The sequence below is a fragment of the Giraffa tippelskirchi genome, chromosome 11 (assembly GCF_054371585.1).
Source record: "Giraffa tippelskirchi isolate mGirTip1 chromosome 11, T2T-mGirTip1v1.2.pri, whole genome shotgun sequence".
NCBI classification, from domain to species: domain Eukaryota; kingdom Metazoa; phylum Chordata; class Mammalia; order Artiodactyla; family Giraffidae; genus Giraffa; species Giraffa tippelskirchi.
The window spans coordinates 119,993,952-120,013,263 of record NC_137285.1 but is presented as its reverse complement, the minus strand read 5'-3'; the positions used below and the strand labels follow the sequence as shown (position 1 = coordinate 120,013,263).

At 53.5% G+C, this 19,312-nt stretch overlaps 1 protein-coding gene across 1 annotated transcript in view; it reads right to left on the bottom strand.

The window, feature by feature from the left end:
- Window positions 1–19,312, bottom strand: part of DCHS1 (dachsous cadherin-related 1) — a 37,013-nt gene that overhangs the window by 3,732 nt on the left and 13,969 nt on the right. The window contains exons 2-20 of the mRNA XM_081538064.1: window positions 16,112–18,022; window positions 10,066–10,254; window positions 9,743–9,974; window positions 9,397–9,633; window positions 8,046–9,071; window positions 7,627–7,820; window positions 7,320–7,416; window positions 7,056–7,213; window positions 5,985–6,849; window positions 5,656–5,895; window positions 5,437–5,562; window positions 4,696–4,905; window positions 2,084–2,962; window positions 1,846–1,959; window positions 1,465–1,676; window positions 1,222–1,376; window positions 892–1,022; window positions 493–776; window positions 13–151 (exon numbers count right to left, since the gene is read on the bottom strand). Coding sequence (XP_081394190.1) covers window positions 13–151; window positions 493–776; window positions 892–1,022; window positions 1,222–1,376; window positions 1,465–1,676; window positions 1,846–1,959; window positions 2,084–2,962; window positions 4,696–4,905; window positions 5,437–5,562; window positions 5,656–5,895; window positions 5,985–6,849; window positions 7,056–7,213; window positions 7,320–7,416; window positions 7,627–7,820; window positions 8,046–9,071; window positions 9,397–9,633; window positions 9,743–9,974; window positions 10,066–10,254; window positions 16,112–18,022 — 7,399 coding nt within the window. The remainder of the gene's footprint in view (window positions 1–12; window positions 152–492; window positions 777–891; window positions 1,023–1,221; window positions 1,377–1,464; window positions 1,677–1,845; window positions 1,960–2,083; window positions 2,963–4,695; window positions 4,906–5,436; window positions 5,563–5,655; window positions 5,896–5,984; window positions 6,850–7,055; window positions 7,214–7,319; window positions 7,417–7,626; window positions 7,821–8,045; window positions 9,072–9,396; window positions 9,634–9,742; window positions 9,975–10,065; window positions 10,255–16,111; window positions 18,023–19,312) is intronic.

The following is a 19,312-nucleotide window of genomic DNA, read 5'->3' as shown; positions in this document are numbered from 1 at the left end:
GGAAGGACACACCATTGTTGGGGTCAATGCTGAAGCCCTCAGCAGGGGAAGCCAGGTGGTAGGAGATGTGACCGTTGGCGCCCGAGTCCCGGTCAGTGGCCGAGACGGAGAGAATGGCACTGCCCGGGGGTGTGTGCTCAAGCAGCATCACCTGAGGTATAAGACAAGGGTTTACGGCTGAGCCTCTCAGCTGCCTTGCTGCTCGCTCAGCCTGTGTTCTGCAGCTTGGTCCCATGAGCTCTGCGTGGCACCTGTTCCAGCTTGGAGCCCTTATACCCCTAATATTCGAACTGTCCCCCTTCCCCCATTTCTGGGCCCTGGATGCAGAACCTGGACACAGTTCCTAGGACTTAGAAGGCTAGTTTGAGATGGGACCTTTATATCCCCCAAGCTCTGTCCCCAAGTCAGTTCCAACATACAGCCCCCCCAGATCCTTCTAGCTTTGTCACTTCCCTCCATTGTGAACAACCCTGGACCCAGAGGTGGGAGCACCTGGTAAAGAGTCTGTGAGAAGGCAGGTGCGTTGTCATTGACATCCTCCACGAGCACCGTGAGGTTGGCCCGGCCCTCGTGAGGCCCGTCGTGTGCCAGGAGCTGCAGGTGGTAGCGGTCGCGCTGCTCAAAATCCAAGGGGCCCGTGAGGGATAGGCGGCCTCCGTAGCGGCCGACACTGAAGGGCTCCTGGGGCCCAGAAGGGCTCAGAACATACCACAGCACTGGTCCTGAGTCCACATCATTCCCCGTTACCTGTGCGATCTCCGAGCCCAACAGTGCATCTGCAATACATGGCACGAGTGTGTTTGTTATAGTCGCAGACAGTCCTGGAGCCCCACGGTGGGGAATAATGCTTCCCTACCATCCTTTATACCTCTCACTTGACTCAGTCCTCACCTTCTGACACTCGGAGCTCCCAGGGCTGGGGGATGGTGGGGCGATTGTCATTGGTGTCGATGACCATCACCGTCAGGGTAGCTGAGCCCACCAGGGCTGGGCTTCCTCTGTCTGTGGCCATCAGCACCAGCCTGAACACAGAGCACAGTCAGGGGGTGGGGCCTGGGATAAGGGAGAACCCTGGGCAGGGACAGGAGGGCTCAGGACAGGTGCCAGGGGTGCAAAGGGGGAACTCAGGATGTGGCCTAGGGATTGAAGGGGATTTGATGCAGGACTCGAAATTGCATGGACCCAGGAAGGAGTCTCAGGGTCTACAGAGCCAAGCTTCACCGTGTTTCGGCCCAGATCTCGCGGTCCAGGATAGCTGTGGTGGTGATAGTGCCTGTGGCTGGGTCTACATGGAACAATCCCCGGGCTGGCTGGGATGCGGCCAGACTGTAGGAGATCTGTCCACTGGGGCCTTGGTCCAGGTCATCTGCTTCCACCTGGTGGGAGTAGGAGGCTGCTGGCACTAGGCTGGTGGCAGATAAAGTCTGCCCAGCCCTGCCTCCATTTTCCTATCACACCCCACACCTGCAGCAGGGGTCCCTCCAAGGGCCTGGACTCTGGCAGGAAGGCCACATAGTGGGGCTGCAGGAAGCGGGGTGCGTTGTCATTGGCATCTTGCAGGGTTAGGGTCAGCACGGAGAAGGCATAGGCTCCTCCACTCTCCGCCTGCAGCACCAATCTCAGCCGAGGGTTTGCCTCAAAATCCAGCCCCTCTGCTGAGCGGACTGTGATGGCTCCTGGGGGAAGGCAGAATGGATCACTGACAGACCTCTTGCTTGCCCTAGTGCCTCCATCTCTGAGGCCTACCACTCCAGGGCAGCCCCTCCTCAACTGGAGTCTCCTGGGGCCCAAAGAGGAGCTCCCCCAGGAACCTGTCCCCCAGAGTCCCCTGCTCCTGCCCCTTACCTGTACTAGGCTGGATGGAGAATGTCCCTTTCTCATTCCCACTGAGAATGCTGTACGTGATGGGTCCACTTGAGCCCCCTCCATGGATAGCCTTGGGGGAGACAACGGGAGTCCCTGTAGAGAGGAGGGCATCGGTTGAAGTGCGAGCACTAGACTGAGGGAGTTTGGGGAGCATTTTCAGTGAGCAACCCCAGCCCAACCAGGGACACAAAGCTGGGAGACATGGTTAGGGACCCACCTGGGGGTGCATTTTCACGGAGCACGGCTTCACTACTGGCCCGGGGAAAGCGAGGTCCATGCTCAGGCTCCCCTTGCAGCCCAACAATGACCACACCAGTGGCAGAGCGAGCTGGACGGCCAAGGTCAGTTGCCACAATGAAGAGGACACGATCCCGGGGACTCAGAGATACAGGGGAGCGAGACACACGGATTTCACCAGTGTAAGAGTCCACGGTGGTGCCAGGAGGTGGTGTGCCTGCCAGCCGGTACAGGATAGAGGCGTTGGCACCAGCATCACGGTCTTCAGCTCGCAGAGTGGCCAGAGGCAGAGTTGGGGTGCTGAGGCCAGGGCCTGGGCGGGGCAGGCGCAGCCTCAGGGGACTGGTGGGGAAGGTGGGCGCATGGTCATTGACATCACGCACTGTGATGGTGATGGGCACCGTGGTGCTTAGGGGTCCAGCAGCTGCACTGTCCACTGCATTCACTGTAAAGGCATAGCTGGGACACTGCTCTCTGTCAAGGGTGGTGGCTGTGCGCAATTCCCCAGAGCTGGGCTCTAGCAGGAAGGCTCCTGCTGCACCAGTACCCAGGTAGTAGGTCACACGACCATTGGCCCCAGCATCAGGATCATGAGCCTGTAGCTGCAGCAGCAGGGTCCCCGCAGGTGCGTCCTCAGGCACCTCCACAGAGTAGGCGGGCATAGGGAAGGCTGGGGCATGGTCATTGGCATCCAGCACTGTCACTGTCACAAGCAGCGTGGCGCTGAGAGCTGGCTGGCCTCCATCCCGGGCTTCTATCTGCAGCTGGAATGCTGGCTCCACCTCCCGGTCTAGTGGCCTCATGGTGCCAAACTCCCCAGAAGCTAGGTCCAGGACAAAGGCTCCTGAGGGGTCCCCATCTGCAGAGAAGGACATGCACACAGAAACATACATGTGTCAGCCCATGGGAGAGAGGGTGATTTACAGTCAACGGAGAAGAAAGAGAGAGAGGGAGAGAGAGAGGGAGAAGGGCAGGAGAGGGAAAGTGGAATAAAGGCAGAGAAACAAAGAGAAACACAGAAGGTAAAGAAAGGGACTATAAAGTAGTTTTTCTCAAAGTGTGGTCTGGGGGCCCCAAGAATCCCCCTGAGACCCTTTTGGGAGTACATAAGATCAAAACTATTTTCATAGGAATACTAAGACATTATATGACTTTTCCATTCAACTCACAAATGCAGAGTGGAGTCCAGATGCTACATGACATGTCATGATGTCATAACTTGGATGGTTAATGGAATGTGTGCTTATGTAATGTTGTGATTTCCAGAATATTCTAGGTAGAAAGTTTAAAGCATAAATGTGTTTTCATAGATTCACTCAGCTTTTGTTAGCTTGTGTTCAGTCACACCTGCTCTAATCTTTGCAACCTCATTATTGTCCAACAAAATGGACAGTAAATCTCCTTGGGCCTATGCAAAAATACAGCAAGTGGCACACTTCATTGGCTTGTTTTGCAATGATATTTAAAAATGTTCTCAGTTTTAATACCAAATGTGGTAAATAATGATATGTATTTATTATATATTTTATATTTTCAATTATTATATTTTATTACATCAATAAATGCTGATATCATGTAAGCCAAAGTTCTTTACAGTTCTTAAAAATTAAGATATAAGGGTTCCTCCGTCCTATACTGTTGGTGGGAATGTAAACTGGTACAGCCACTATGGAGAACAGTATCGAGGTTCCTTTAAAAACTAAAAATAGAGATACCATATGATCCTTCAATCCTATTCCTGGGTACATATCTGGAGAAAAATATAGTCCAAAAGGATACACACATCCCTCAATGTTCACTGCAGCACTGTTTACAGTAGTCAAGACATGGAAGCAACTTAGATTTCCATCCACAGATGAATGGGTAAAGATGTGGTACATATATACAATGGAATATTATTCAGCCATTAAAAATGAAATAACGCCATTTGCAGTAACATGGATAGATCTAGAGGCTGTCACACTGAGTGAAGAAAGTCAGGGAAGAGAAATATATACCACTTATATGTGGAATCTAAAAAGAAATGATACAAATTAATTTATTTACAAAACAGAAACAGACTCATAGACTTAAAGACCTTAAAGGGGAAGGGTGGGAGAAGGGATAGTTAGGGGGTTTGCAATTGACATGTACATGCTACTGTATTTAAAATGGATAACCAACAAGGACCAACTGTATAGCACAAGGAACTCTACTCAACATTATGTAATAACCTAAATGGGAAAAGAATTTGAAAAAGAATAGATTACATGTATATGATAACTGAATCACTTTGCTGTACACCTGAAACTATCACAACATTGTTAATCAACTGTACTCCATTATAAAATAAAAAGTTAAAAATAATGTTAAGCTTCCTGAGATGAAAAGGTTTGAGAACAACTACTCTACAGGGAGAGACAATCAAGAAAGAAAAGATACAGGAAGATAAACAGAGACAAAGAGGGAGATCAAGCACTGGAGGGGCATAGAAAGAGATGCTTGGAGACCCAGAAACATAAAGAGAAGGAAAAGGGGACCCAGGCGCACTGGGTCTGGGACACAGGCCAACAAGAAGTAGCCCTGGGCAAGTAGGTATGGGAAGGTTCTCACCCAGGATGCGGTACTGCAGCTGCCCATTGGCTCCCACATCCGGGTCAGAGGCCCGCAGCGTGGTAAGGGTCTGGGGGTCCTGGCCCTCGGGCACCTCCAGGGAGAGATGGGCACTTCCAAAGGTTGGGGCATGGTCATTCTCATCCTCCACAGCCACTCGCACTGTGACATGGGTCAACAGAGGAGGCGAGCCCCCGTCCCGGGCATATACTGTTGGGAAGCAAAGTCAATGAGATTTATCCTGCTTCCATGGAGGAATTCACACCACATGTGTTCACCAGGTGCACACAAAAATCAGAATATGTCCACCTTTCCACACCCCACAAGCACACAGGCACGCATACATATATGTGGTGGTGTAACAGGAAAGGCATTAAATGAGGTAATAAGAGATCTGGGTTCAAGTCCCAGCTCTGCCACTTCCAAGCTGTGTTAGCCTGAGCTAATCTCTTTGGTTCTCAGTATCCATATGCACCTTGTTAAACGGCTACAGTGTAATCTGAGGGAATCCTAGAAGGCACAGCTGTGACATTATGTATTTGAGAGTTAGTGTAATCACAGTGGTGACAGCCTAGAAGTCAGTTCACCCTGTACTCTGACAAACTCCCCCAATATTAAAGTATTAAAAATACAAGCTGTGCTGTAAGAGGTAGAAGTTTCTTGAAGGTACTTTGGGGGTCCTGCCCATGTAACACTCGTGTTTACGCCATCTCAGGCTTTGGGGAGCCTGTCAGTGTATACCTGTCAGGTTGATCTCCTCCTGCTCCTCCCGATCCAGGGCCCGAAGAGTGGTAAGGACCCCAGTGTCTGGGTCCAGGGAGAAGTTTTCGCCAGAGATGCCTCCATAAGTCACGTGCCCGTTGGCCCCTGAGGAGAGCCAGCGTGGGGAAAGATCATAGGGTGAATATACCCTTTCTTGACCCAGTCCCTCCCTCTTCCAACTCATCCCCCAACCCTTACCCAGATCGGGGTCGGTTGCCTGCAGAGTGAGCAGAGATGTTCCAGGCGGGCTGTTCTCCCGCAAGAGGACGCTGTACTCCTGCTGTTGGAAAGCGGGTGCCTCGTCGTTGACGTCGGCGACACTGACAGTCAGAAGCTGCGTGGCCGAGCGCGGTGGGGAGCCGTGGTCGGAGGCCACCACAGTCAGCACGTACTCAGCTCGCTGTTCGCGGTCCAGAGACCGCACCACGGACAGCGCTCCTAGGTGAGCAGTAGGGCAGGTTGGAAGGAAACACTCGCTCTGCATTAGTATCCTCCTCGTCCCCATCCCTCCCAGCGGTCCAACTCACCGGTGCTGGGGTGTAGCCGGAAACAGCCGTCCGCGCCAGCTGCCAGGCGATAAGACACCCGTGCGGCCTCGCCCAGGTCGGGGTCCTGGGCTACTACGTGCAGCGCCGTGGGCCCGAGCGGCTGATCCTCTGGGAGGCGCACACGTGAGGGCGAGACAAAGACTGGAGCGTTGTCATTCTCATCCGTGACAAAGACGCGCGCGGAAACGCGTGCTGTGCGGCGGCGGCTGGCGTTGGCGGGCCGGTCAGTGGCTTCCACGAGCAGCAGCAGAGCAGGAGTGGTCTCCCGATCCAGGCCTCGCGGGGCGCTGAGCGCCCCGGTGCGCGCGTCCAGGCGAAGCGCGGGCGCAGGCGGCTCTTGGCGCAGCAGGCGGTAGCGCACATCGCTGTTGGGGCCGGGGCCGTCGGCGTCGGACGCGCGGAAAGTGTACAAGGTCGCGCCCGGCTCGGGGTTCTCCGGGAGCGCCAGCGCCAGCGGGTCGCGCGCGAAGGCCGGCGCGTGCTCGTTCTCGTCCTGCACGCGCACCTGCACTCGCAGCAGCCGCGCGCCCGCGCCTCCCGGCCCCTCGGCGCGCACCGTGAGCGCGCGCCAAGCCGGACCGGCCTCGAAGTCCAGGGGCCGCGCCAGGTACAAGCGCCCCGAGGCCGCGTCCAGCGCAAAGGTGCCCTCTGGGTCGGCGCCGCCCACCAGTGTGTAGGTAAGGGCGCCCACCCCCGCCTGCTCCGGCGGTGCCACGGAGCCCAACAGGGAGCCGGGCCGGAGCCCCTCGGCTGCTGTCACCGTCAGCACGACAGGCACAGGCGCAACCGGGTCTGGCTCTGAGGGTTCCGGTGGAGGCTCAGCCGAGCGAGTGGAGGGAAGCACCTGTTGTGGACCCGGGAGGGAGGACGGAATCAGGGGGACCCAAGTAAAAGGGAATCTGGGCTGGCCTGCTGAGTAGCAGGAGGGGCGGTCAGAGTAGCCTGTCTAGAGGAGAGGGCACAAGGGCTTAGGAAGATGGCGCTCTGGGAGGCGGTCCCCACGCTGGTGGCCAAGGAGACCTGGACAGATTGGAGGAAGGGCAGCCATACCTGCACCAGCAGCTGGAGGCTGGAGCTCCGAGGGGGGCTGCCTTGGTCATGCGCGCTCAGCGTCAGCACATAATGTGGCCGCTCTGCTCGGATCAGGGGTGCTGCGGTAAGCAGCTCTCCCGAGTGAGGATGCAGGGAGAAGAGCTCTGAGCCAGGACCTGGCGACGGGCAGAGCAAAGGGTGAGGGCTTGCATTCCAGAGCTGGGCATTATCATGAGGACAGGCCATTCACTACCAACTCCCTTCTCTCCACTCCCCATATACCAGTTAGCATGTACAGAATGGTTCCATTCTCCCCCTCATCTGGATCCTTGGCTTGCAGAGTTGTCACCAGTGTTCCTGGAGGCACACCATCTGGTACCTGTGGGAACACACAACTCATCTACAGTTGTCTCCTTCTGTTCTTGAGACAACCCAGGACACATTCCCCTCACCTCTGTGCAGACAGAGCCCCCTTTCTACTCTCACACCTGTTCCAAGATGCAGTTTCTTTTACCTACATCTAGAGTTCTAAGCAGACACCCACATACTCTCTTACTTCTGCAAGGCAGGGCCCTGCAGCTTCACCTACCTGTATGGGGAGGCCTCCACCAGCAGCCCCTGAGGCCTGCAGGAAGGTGGGACTGTTGTCATTGAGGTCAAGCACTGCGATGTGCACGGTGCCTGTGGTGCTGCGGGGTGGGCTCCCCGCATCCTGAACCTGCACCAGGAGCTGGTAGCTGCTCTGCCGTTCGCGGTCCAGAGTTTGGAGTGTGGTCACCTCTCCTGCAGGTGCAGGATAGACAGAGACCATGTATGGGGTAGCCAGACATGAAGATCCTGGGGTCTGTGAGAGGCTGGGGTTGGGGGAGTGTGGAAAGGAATGCCCGGGGAAAACTCCAGGCTCAGTCCTGGTCCTCACGACCAGGCTCCGGGGATCGTTTCTGGGTGTTTACCAGTATGAGGATGAGGCTATGGGATCTCAGATTTTGGGTCCCAGTGCTCACTCACCAGTCTGGGGGTGGATGCGGAAGGCCTTGCTGTCTTCTGACACCTGTCGCAGGCTGTAGGTCAGACGTCCGTTGAGTCCTGAGTCTCGGTCAGTGGCAAAGACCCGACCCACGCTTGTCCCTGGGGGCTGGTTCTCAGCCACAGCCAGGAAGGTGGGCTCCTCAGACAAGCGGGGACTGTGGTCATTCTGGTTGAGGATGCTGACCCTCACGGTGGCCGTGGCTGTCTGCTGCCCCAACTCAGCTTTGGAACCAGACACTGCCATTACTTTCAGTGTGTACAACTCCTGGGCCTCATGGTCCAGTGCTGCCCGAACCCACAGCCATCCACTCTGTGGTTCCAGGCCAAAGGGGCTACCTGGCCCATCTGTTGCAAGGTGGTAGGTGACAGGGCCCCCATCTGGTGCTCGAGCCTGCACTTGCAGGACTTGAGTTCCAGGGGTGGTGCCTGAGGGCAGGTCTACATGGTAGGTAGGGCTGTCGAAGTGGGGAGCCAGCCCACGGGTCCCCAGGTCCTGTACTACCACCCGCAGTCGAAAGTGGCTGGTGCGAGGTGGGGAGCCTCCATCCCGGGCTTCCAGCTCCAGTTCATGGGCTGACCCCCCTGGAGGCCCCAGAGGTCCCATAAGCCGTATGTGGCCCATGGTGGGGTCCACAGTGAAGGCCCCACCACCCCCAGCAAGCAGGGTAAAGGTGACTCGACTGTTAGCGCCTGAGTCGGGGTCCAGAGCCCGCAGTGTATAAATGAGGGTCCCTGGGGCAGTGCTCGATGGCAGCAGCACCGTGTCTTCAGGCGCAGGGAAGGCAGGGGAGTTGTCGTTCACGTCGTCTAGCAGCACGCGCACCCGAGCTACAGAGAAAGCCGGCGGTACTCCACTGCCTGCCCGCACCTCCAGCTCCAGCACTGGTCCCAGCAGCTCCCGGTCCAGAGGGCGAAGCGTCTGTAACAGCCCAGTGGCCCCATCTAGGGAGAAGAGTCCTCGGGGATCCCCTCCCGATAGGGCGAGGGTCACAGGCCCCAAGCGACCTAGGGAAGAGAGAGCAGTCAGAAAAAAGATGGGGACCCCTTCTAAGTTGAAGCCCAGACTCTGATCCCCAAAAGGGCTAGGTAGTGTCCACATCTGGGCCTGTCAAAGTATTAGGGGAGAGGCAGGTGTTGGCAGAGAAGCTGGGTGGCACTAGGGTGATATTCATGTACCTGGGGATGAAGCAGAGTGTCTGCACCACGCCCAAGGAGGTGGCAGGGACTAGAACCAGAGTGTTTTGTATTGGGACTGTCAGTGGTGTGATACCCGAGGGTTACACTGGGGTGCCTGGGTACGGCACCACACGGATATAATGATAAGGGATACCTGGTGGATTGTGTGCCTGGACTACGCCCACACTGGTGCCTGGTGCCACATCCTCTGGCACAGAAAAGACATACTGAAGCTGCTCAAATACTGGTGGTACAGGAGTTCCAGGCACAATGCTGATGTTGACTCGGGCACTGGGCTCTGCCTGCAGGCCACCTCCATCCCGAGCCCCGATCTCCAGCTGCACCATGGAACTGGCCCGTCTGGCCAAGGGCCAGGCTACCGTTAACAGCCCTGGGAGGAGGGACAGAAGTGGAGATGCGTAAGGAAACAGAACAGCACTGGAAGGGTTGGGGTGGAGGGCAGGTGGGGAGGCAAGCCCCGGGAATGGGAGGATCCTCACCTGAATGCTCATCCAAGGCAAAGAGCGGGGGGCTGTTGCCAGCCAGGATGTGGTAGGAGAGTCGCCCATGGGGTCCCTGATCAGGATCATGGGCACGCACCCTCAGTACAGCTGTGCCTGGTGCACTCTGGGCGCTTAGACTGGCAGCATACTCCCGTGGATAAAACTGAGGTGGGTTGTCATTCTCATCTGACACAAACACCTTCACATATACCATAGACTTGAGGCCTCCCTAGTGAGACATGCAGCCATTAAGTCAGGTGGGTCTTGATCGGCCCTGCTGAGTGCCCTCCCCCCAACCTGCCCACAGTCTGCCCACTCACCCCATCCACAGCTGTCACTGTGAAGTCAAAGCTTGAGGGCCCCTGATCGCGGTCCAGGGTCCGGGTCGTGCACACGTTGCCACTGTGGGTATCGATGCGGAACGGGGGAGACCCTGAGGTCCCAAGTCCGGCACCCAAGGAATAGGAGAGGAGGCCAAATGGGCCACTGTCTGCATCTGTGGCTGTCACCTGGGGAGAGGCTGGGGTGAGTAATACCCCATCTTTTTGGCCAGAAAAGCCATAGTTAAGTAGCAATTAGAAAGAGAAGACCCTCTGACAGTTGGTGCCCAGAGTGTTTGGATGGTGGATACACAGAAGGGACTAGTAGCTTACAGGCTAAACTCTAAACCCAGCTCAGATCTCACCACTTGTGTTAGGTTCCTATGAGCCTCTGATCACAACATTTTTGTCAACTGATTGATATATAACTTTGTTTTATGTGTGTTTCTGTTTAAAGGCACCTTATTTAATATATATTGTTGGTTGACTAATACTGAACTCAGAGCCGATGGCACAACTCACATCTAAGTGAAACTGACATGTATTTTCTCTATAAGGCACAGCACGGCCCTCTTGCTTTTAAGAACACAGACAGCACTTCAGCACTACAGTTGGGGACCATTTTAAACAGCAAAATCACCAAACAGAAAGCACAAAAATGTGAAAAATGTGGCACCAAACAGACCACGAAAAGGACCCTTGTTTACAACATAAGAGCTGAAACACGAAGGCAGGGCATTGCCTTGTTTGACTTCAGCCGGAATGTGCTCATCGAGAGACTTGAATTTTCCATTCTTCTGCACATGTCCGGGAATGACAGTGAAATCTCCATGAGTATGGATTCAAGGGTTACAAAGAAATTTTAGACAGTTGGCAAATTCACAAATACAGAATCTGCAAATGGATGAGGACCAACTGTATTTAAAAGGAAAGTGCTAAGGGCTGTGACAGCAAGTTCCAGGTGGGTCACAGCAAGTTAATAACCATCACCAAGTCTCAGAATCACTCCAAGCAGAGAACTGGCTGACCTACAGAGTTATTCAGACTGCTGTTATAGGCCTCCTCTTTATTGAGTTTGGTCATTAAGTGGGATCTGATTGATCGCTGGGCTGATGAGGGTCTGCTGTATGCATTTATGGATGTGGCTTTTGCACCCTTCACATCCCTTCATCTCTCGAGCCAATCTCACTGGAAATGAGAGACAGAGAACTGCAGGTCTATAGGACAATATTCAGGTCATTAAGTTTCAGGGGCTCCCCAAAACTAAGAAATAGGGAAAGACTTCCTTGGTGACTTCTCAGACATCTCCCAGATTGGCTCAGATAAGGTTTATGATTGGACGCCAAAGTCAGGAGCCTCTGAACATTTCAGAGTCAGATCAGCGGGAAACACCATTCCAAAAGCTTTGGAGCTTAAGACAGGGCCAGGCGCACAGTAGGTACTCTATGTAAATTTGTTCATTGAGTAAACAGACATTTGGATTGCCTTGCCTTACAACAAAAACTTCTTTCAAAGCAAGTTTTATAAACTGGGTGCACATTAGGCCCTCAACAGTGGGTTAGCTGGTGCAGACTGCTGTAGCTGTGACAAAGTACTCTTTGTGGCTATGAGGGCCTCAGGGTCATGATATGCCATGAAAAGGAAGCTGGAGAGTTCCCTTTTCTTAGCCAGAAAATGTTGCTCAGAGAGAAGTGGAGCCAAGGACTTCTAATTGTTGCCCAGGCCCTTGACAGAAGTGATTTGTGCCATTGTTTACCTTCCCGAGAGACACTAAGACCTTGCCATGCTGAGCCCTGGAAACAGCTCCTGCTCCAACTCTTTACTGTGGCCATGGGCCCGGATATCCCAGGAGACAAACTTCCCCCCACATCCATCTGGTGGGCAGCAGCACAGCTGCGGCACCATCTCCAGAAGCTGTTAAAGACCTCTGCCCTCTGACTCGCTGCAGGAAGAAAGCGATAAATAGTGGTCAAAGAGGTTGTCAGGAAGTGACCCCAAAAGGCACAGGGGCCAGTGACTGGAAATGACCAAGGCAGAAGTGAGTTTTCTGGCCTGTGCAGCCCCTGCTCAGAGGTTTCACTGCAAAGGCACAGCCTGCATTGTCAGCAGGCTCTCAGCCCCTCTTCACAGTCCAACCTTGGTCAGCTCCCTCTCCAGCTCTGCCTGAAAGCTGTAACTAACCTCATCTCTCTCTCTTGTTTCCACGACCCCCCCATCCCCGCCCAGCTCTCATCAAATGCATTAATGCAAGGAGGAAATAAAGACCTTCATGTGTGAACTCTCTAAAATTCCTATTACACCACAAACTTACTGCATCTGCTCCATGCTGACTTCCTTCCCAGGAGTCTCTCCTGCTTCTTCTGCCACTGCTTCCCCACTGCCCAGCCTTCCTCCACCTCCCCTTACTCTGTCTGTTATACACTGTTGTTCCCTGGAAGCTTTCCTTGGCATCTTCTTCTTCTACACACTCTCTGACTGCCTTCTCTTCCATTGCTGTGGCTCTGATGATGATCTGTGTTTTGACCCAGACCACTCCTCTGTGCTCCCAACTTGTACATCCAGATGCCTGCTCAACATCTCCACTTGGATGTCCCACAGGCACCTTAAATCCAACCTGTCCTAAACTAAACTCATGATCATTCCAACCTCTCTCTAATGAGTCTTCCATCTATGTAGCTGCTCGAGCCAGAAATCTGTTCTTCCCTTTTCCTCTGCCGACATATCAATCAACTGGGGACCAAGTAAATCCTCATTATCCTTCTTATTTGTCTATTCCTCTCCATTACCATTATCTCTGTTCTGACTCAAGCCTGAGTCGTCTCTCCCCTGGGCTACTATAGTTACCGTTTGATAGGTGTCTGACCCTCCAGTCTTGTCCTCTACACCAGGACTTCTCAACCTCCGCATGACTGACATTTTGGACCAAATATTTCTTTGTTGTGGTGCTGTCATGTGCATTTTAGAATGCTTGGCAGCATCTCTATCTACTAAATGGGCTTCCCAGTTGGCTCAGTGGTAAAGAATCTGCCTGTTAATGCAGGAGATGTAGGAGATGTGGGTTCAATCCCTGAGTCAGGAAGATCCCCTGGAGGAGGAAATGCAACCCTCTCCAGTAATCTTGCCTAGAAAATTCCATGGACAGAGGAGCCTGGCAGGCTGCAGTCCATGGGGTTGCAAAGAGTCAGACATGACTGAGCGACTAAGCTCGCACGCATGCTATCCACTAGGTACCAATCGATCCCACCAGTTGTGATGACCAAAAATGTCTCTAGATGTTGACAAATATCCCCTCCAAAGGGCAAAATCACCAGCTGTTGTGAACCACTGCTCTGCACTAACAAAAGCATCTTTTGAGAGAACAAATATGATCAAATTATTCCCCTACTCAAAAAGCTTCAATATCCTCTAAAGAAAAATGCTCAGACTCCTTGGCTTGGCTTCACTCCTCACTGTCTGGCCTCCTGCAGTCTCATCTCCCACTCTTCCATCTCACATCTTAAACTCCAGAGACACCAAGCCACTTGTAGGCCCCTGAACAAGTCAGACAGGTCAGGCTCTTCCACTTCCCTCTGCATGTCACCTCTGTATGGAACCCTTCCCTTATCTGGTTCCCTCATCAGCTCCTGCTTATCCTTTGTCTCAGCTCAAAGGTCCTTTCCTTTGGGAAAACATTCAAACTGCCCATCTGTATCTCGTATATATCCCCATATGGAAGTTTCTTTTATCGCAGTAAGACTGTTTCTTTGCATACAAATCTCCCCTCTAAACTGTAAACTCCATGAATTAGGTAGCAGTTACTCAACCATTACTGTATGCTGTGTCCCTAATGACAGATATTCAAATGAATATTGAATGAACCAAATATTAGGACTTCTTGTAAAGGTTATGAACACCCAGTGGTCATTTTCACCCCTGCTTCCCTATGATTACTACTAGCAAAAACTCCAGGAAACTACCTGGAGAGATGCCCTCTTGCTTCAGGCACTAGTGAGGAGGGAAGTTAGAAGCCACAGCCCACTGGTCTTGGGCCAAGAGGGAGAGTAAACACGTGGGAGAGTGGGTGGAAGCTGGACAGCAGTAGGCAGGCAAGCACCCAGAGTCTGGCCAAACGGGAGGTCAGCCAGGCCCCAGGCACTGGAAAGTCTAGGCAAACAGCAGCTCCTAGAAGATGCTCAGGGGTCTTCTGAGACATAAACATTTCCTCCTAAGAGACCTCCCTGCCTCCAGTCTCCTCTCCTGCATCCATAATTCTGTGAAAGAGCCAAAGCAATCTTTCCAGAAGACGTATCAGATTTGCCTAGAATCTCTCGTTGGTTCCCTGTGATTTTTAAAATAAAGTCAAAGCTGCCTGGTCCCTGTCTACTCTCTTGTCTCTCCATAACTCTCTCTCATCAGCACAGTTGAGGCCAACCTGAACAATGCTGCCCATGAACACATATCATGATGTCCTGCAGCTTTTTCTGTGGGCTTGGAGTTCCTGTCCATACACCCCATATTATCCCCTTGGCAAAGTATCACTGCTTCTGCAAAGGTCTGCCTCTAGGCTTCCATAGTGCTTCATATGCCACCTGATACATCACTAGCTACTGGTGTATCTCCTTGCCTAGACTGGGACCTGCTTGGGAAGAAGACTGTCTCCTTTCTTTGATCTCAGAACCCAGCACAGTGCCAGGCCTACAGTGCTAAGTTAAGTTTTCAATGTATTACTTACCATTGATCTAATCTATTTTCACCCTTAAGCAAGTTAGCTTCCAAAAAAACAAACAAACATAAAACAGGGATTTCCCTGGCGGTTCAGTAGTTAAGACTCCATGCTTCCACTGCACGGGACATGGGTTCAATCCCTGGTTGGGGAACTAAGAGCCCACATGCCACGTGGCACAGCCAAATAAAACCCAACGACGACAACAACAACAAACAAACAAAAAACCAAACAAAAACAATCTGTAGTGAGGAGGGAAGGATGAGGGGTACAGGACTTTTAGGGCAGTGAAACTACTCTCCATGTGTTATACTGTATGTCATTATATATGTCCATTATACATATACAATATATTTTTATCCAAACCCATAGAAGGTACAACACCAAGAGCAAACTCTAATGTAAGCTATGGACTTTAGTGATAATGATGGCTATGTAGATTCATCTGTTGCAGCAAATGTACCACTCTCGTGGGGGATGTTGGTAGTGTGTGAGTCCAGGCAGGGACATGGAAAATCTACAGCTTCCACTTAATAGTGCTATGAATCAAAAACTGCCTCCCAAACATAAAATCTTAAACAAAAACAAAACAATCTGACCCTGGCTTTTCTGGACCAAAGAAGTTTAGTGACCCTCTTTGCCTTCCAAGTAAAGTCCTAACCCCTCACAGCTTGGTGTCCAAGGACTTCTGCAATCTGGCTTTGGCCTGCCTTTCCAGTTGCATGCCTCCCCACCCATCTCCTCCAGGCTTGACTTTCAGGAAGTCTGTGGCTCCCTCAGCCTGTCCAGGGCTCCTGCCTCTTCCTTTGAGAGGTCTTCCTGGACACTGGGATCTCATTGAATACTTCTTGTTATCTCCCTGTGCCTGATCCCAAGTCGCATTAGGGCTCAGCTCCAAGGGCATGGATGGGTGTATCTGCCAGAACAGTCCAGCACTGGACTAGGATTGGAGGGCTCAGTAAATGCTGTCATCTCCCCTGGGGAACAGGAGCCACATAGGCGTGCAAAATCTCCATCTCTGCCCTACAGAACAGCTTTGAAACTTTAAAGAGTCCCCTCTCACTTCCTCACACCACAAGACACATTTCTCTATATCCAGTCTTAATTCTCTCAACCCCAAGATCACCTTTCCCAGCTCCTGCACCCTGCTTTCTCATCTTCTCAGTAACCCTCACCCTCTGTACAGACTGTGCAGCTCACTGAATAAGACTGAACCCTCTGGCAAATGTCACCATCAACAGCTAGCCCCTGCAAGGCTTGGTTCCTGCTCTGAGGTCCCCTGTGACCCTCTGATCCACTCCTGCCCACAGCACCACTCCGCTGTGTGTTGCGGGGCTTACCCACCTGCAGGAAGCAGGTTCCCGGCTGAGTGCCCTCAGGAAGCGAGGCGTTGTAGAAAGTCCTCTGGAACTGCGGCTCGTTATCATTCACATCTTGCAAGACCACGCTCACTGTGGTGGAGGAGGAGAGAGGGGGCAAGCCCCCATCCGTGGCCACCACGATTAGCTGTGGCTGAGGTTCCAACTCATAGTCCAGCAAAGCAGCTGTAGTGACAATGCCTGAGGTGGGGTCTATGGAGAACCAGCGGGTGTGGGCACCTGGGACCAGGCTGTAGGTGACCTGACCATTGGTGCCCTGGTCAGGATCCCGTGCCGTCACCCGCACCACGAAGCTTCCAGGCAGGGCAACCTCAGGCAGAGGCTCGGGTCGGTAGAGCTGGCGATCAAAGGCAGGCGCATTGTCGTTGACATCAGTGACGTGTAGCACAAAGGCAGCCTCAGCCCGCAGTGGGGGTGAGCCTGAGTCCGTGGCGGTAACTCGCAAGTTGTAGGCGTCGCGCTCCTCTCGATCCAGCCGCCGAGCCACACACACCAGGTAGATGACGCTGTCCTGGGTGCTGAGCGCAAAGTGGCCCTCTCCACCCTCCAGGGATACATTGACATGTGCAAAGTCACCGTCATCTGGGTCTGACACAGAGATTCGAGCAACAAGCTGGCCCGGGGGGGCAGCCTCAGATACACGGGGGGAGCCATCTGCACTCAGGAAGATGACAGTCATGGAGGGCTGATTGTCATTGGCGTCTCGCACATGCACGGTCACAAAGGCCGAGCCCAGCTCAGGGTGAGCCCCTCCATCCCGAGCCTGCACCACCAGTTCATGGACCCGACGTTGCTCAAAGTCAAGCGGCCGCTCTAGCCGCAGCAGCCCTGTGTGAGCATCAATGGAGAAGGGTCCATCACCTTCGCTCTGCCTTCGGTTGATCTCGTAAGTTACAGCCCCATTGGCACCTGCATCGGCATCAGAGGCATACACCTGCAAGACAGGACTGCCGGGGGCCAGGCTCTCGGACACCGCAGCGTGGTAGCGGCTCTGATTGAAAGCTGGGGCATGGTCATTGATGTCCAGCAGTGTCACGTCCAGCAAGGCCTGGGCCCTCCGAGGGGGTGAACCACCGTCGTAGGCCTCCAGTTGCAGCACGTAGTGTGAGCGGTTCTCTCGGTCCAGCTCTCCGGTAACTACCAGCTCAGGCACTGGGGCCCCATCTGGACCAGGGCGTGTCTCCAGCCGGAAGGTCTCTCCAGCCCCATCACCAGACAGGGCATAGCCCTGGGTTCCCAGGCGGCCGGCGTCGGCATCACGAGCAGGCTCCAGTGGGTAGCGGGTGCCAAGTGCTGTATGCTCAGGTATCTGCAGGACAGCCCGAGCCTGTGGGAAGGCCGGAGCGTGGTCATTGATGTCAGCCACTCGCACGGTAACTTCCACAGTGGCGCCGTCGGGAGTGACTGCAGTGAAGCGGTAGCGATCCCGCCGCTCGCGGTCCAAGACACGGGCTGTACGGACCACCCCACTGTGTTCGTCGATGGCCAGGTCCGTGCCCACCCCGCTGCCCTCCTGGGCGGAGATGAAGTACATGGGAGGTGCTGCTGTGCCCGCTGGAAGCCCTGCACTGATGTCCCCAATCAGCGTGCCCGCTGGCTGCTCCTCATCAATCTGCAGGTCCAGGCTCCCAGCCTGACCCCAGGCACCTGGCGCCCCTGCCCCCAGGAGCAGCAGCATCAGCAATGATAGCAGGGGGAGGGGCCTGGGGATCTGCATGCCCGGGCAGGAAGGTGCAGTGCCCCGCTCCTTCTGCATGGCAGGGCCAGTCCAGTTGTGCCTTGGGATCCAGCTCCAGGCCAGGCTCCAGGAGCAGCTTGATCTCAGGTTTTGGATCAGGTCCAACTTGGACCCTGGCTCCAGCTCACGCTCTCTGACCTGGGAGAAAATCAGAAGGAAAAAAGTCATGATGGGGGAGGAATCAACAGTCCAGGGAGGCTGGGGTCCAGGCCACACCAGGACTGAAGTGTGTTCAGCCCCCCGCAGGGCCCTCATGCTGCCTCACACCATCTTGGGCCCAGGAAGCTCCTCAGGATCCACTGCAGCCTTTAGCTGGCAGGTCCCATCCCACCTTGGTTCCTCCCCCCCACACCCCCCCAGCAGATTACTTTATTCCTATTGTTCAGGTCTGAATGCCTTCAGATTCCCTTCCTTTCATCTCTAGACTTAAACATGTGGCCAGTTCTTTCTCATTTTTCTTCTCATTCAGGACTAATACCTCAATAACCACGTGCTTGGTAATATCATCTGAACCTCAACCTTTTTCCTCTCTGCCAGTTTTCTATTAACATTTAAATATGCTGAAGTCTCTCTCTCCCTTCCTCTCTCTCTGTCTCCTTTTCCCTCTCCCCCATACACACACACACACAGACACACACACACACCCCTTTGGCTCTACTTCCCTCTCTATTCAACAAGAGATTGAGTACCTGCTATGTGGAGACACTGAAGACATACCAGTGAATAAAGGAAACAGTCCAGGAACTGGACAAGTAATTAGCAGTGTGATGTGGGCCTCAAGGGAGAGGTGTAGGGAGCTGTGAGGGTAAGGAGGGGCTGATCACAGTCAGGAGTCAGCGAGTGCTTCTCCAAGGAAACAGCATTCAAGTCAGGATCTACTTAATGTAGGTGTTAGCTAGACAACGGTGGGCAGAGAAGGGGAACAGAGAAACGAGAGAAGACTCAGAAGAGGAAATAGAAAGGGAGGCTTAGAGTCTACTACCAAGAAAGGGCTGAGAGTGTCTGGGGGTGGGTAGGGCATGTGTGTGAGGTGCAGAGTGTCCAGGCAGAAGGTATGAAGTGGGGCAGGGGCTCAGAGGCCATATTGATGATTTGGACTTTATGCTGAGGACAAATGGAAGCCATGAAAGCATTCTAAGAGAGCGTACTGCAATATGACTTACATCTTGTGAAAATCACCACTGCCTGCCCCTTTGTAAACACAGGATCACACAGATGGGAAAGTTATCTTAGGACAGCCCTCACAACACACCAGGCCAGGGTGTGGCTCTGATAGAGACTTGGATGAGTGTCAGCAATGAACATGGGGAGAAGTGGATAGCTCTGTGGGAGGTTTAGCAGGTAGAATGGCCAGGGCTTGATGACGGCTTAAAGGCAGAGGATGAGGGAGTGGGAAGAGTCAAGGATGATGGGCAAATTTCTGGCCCG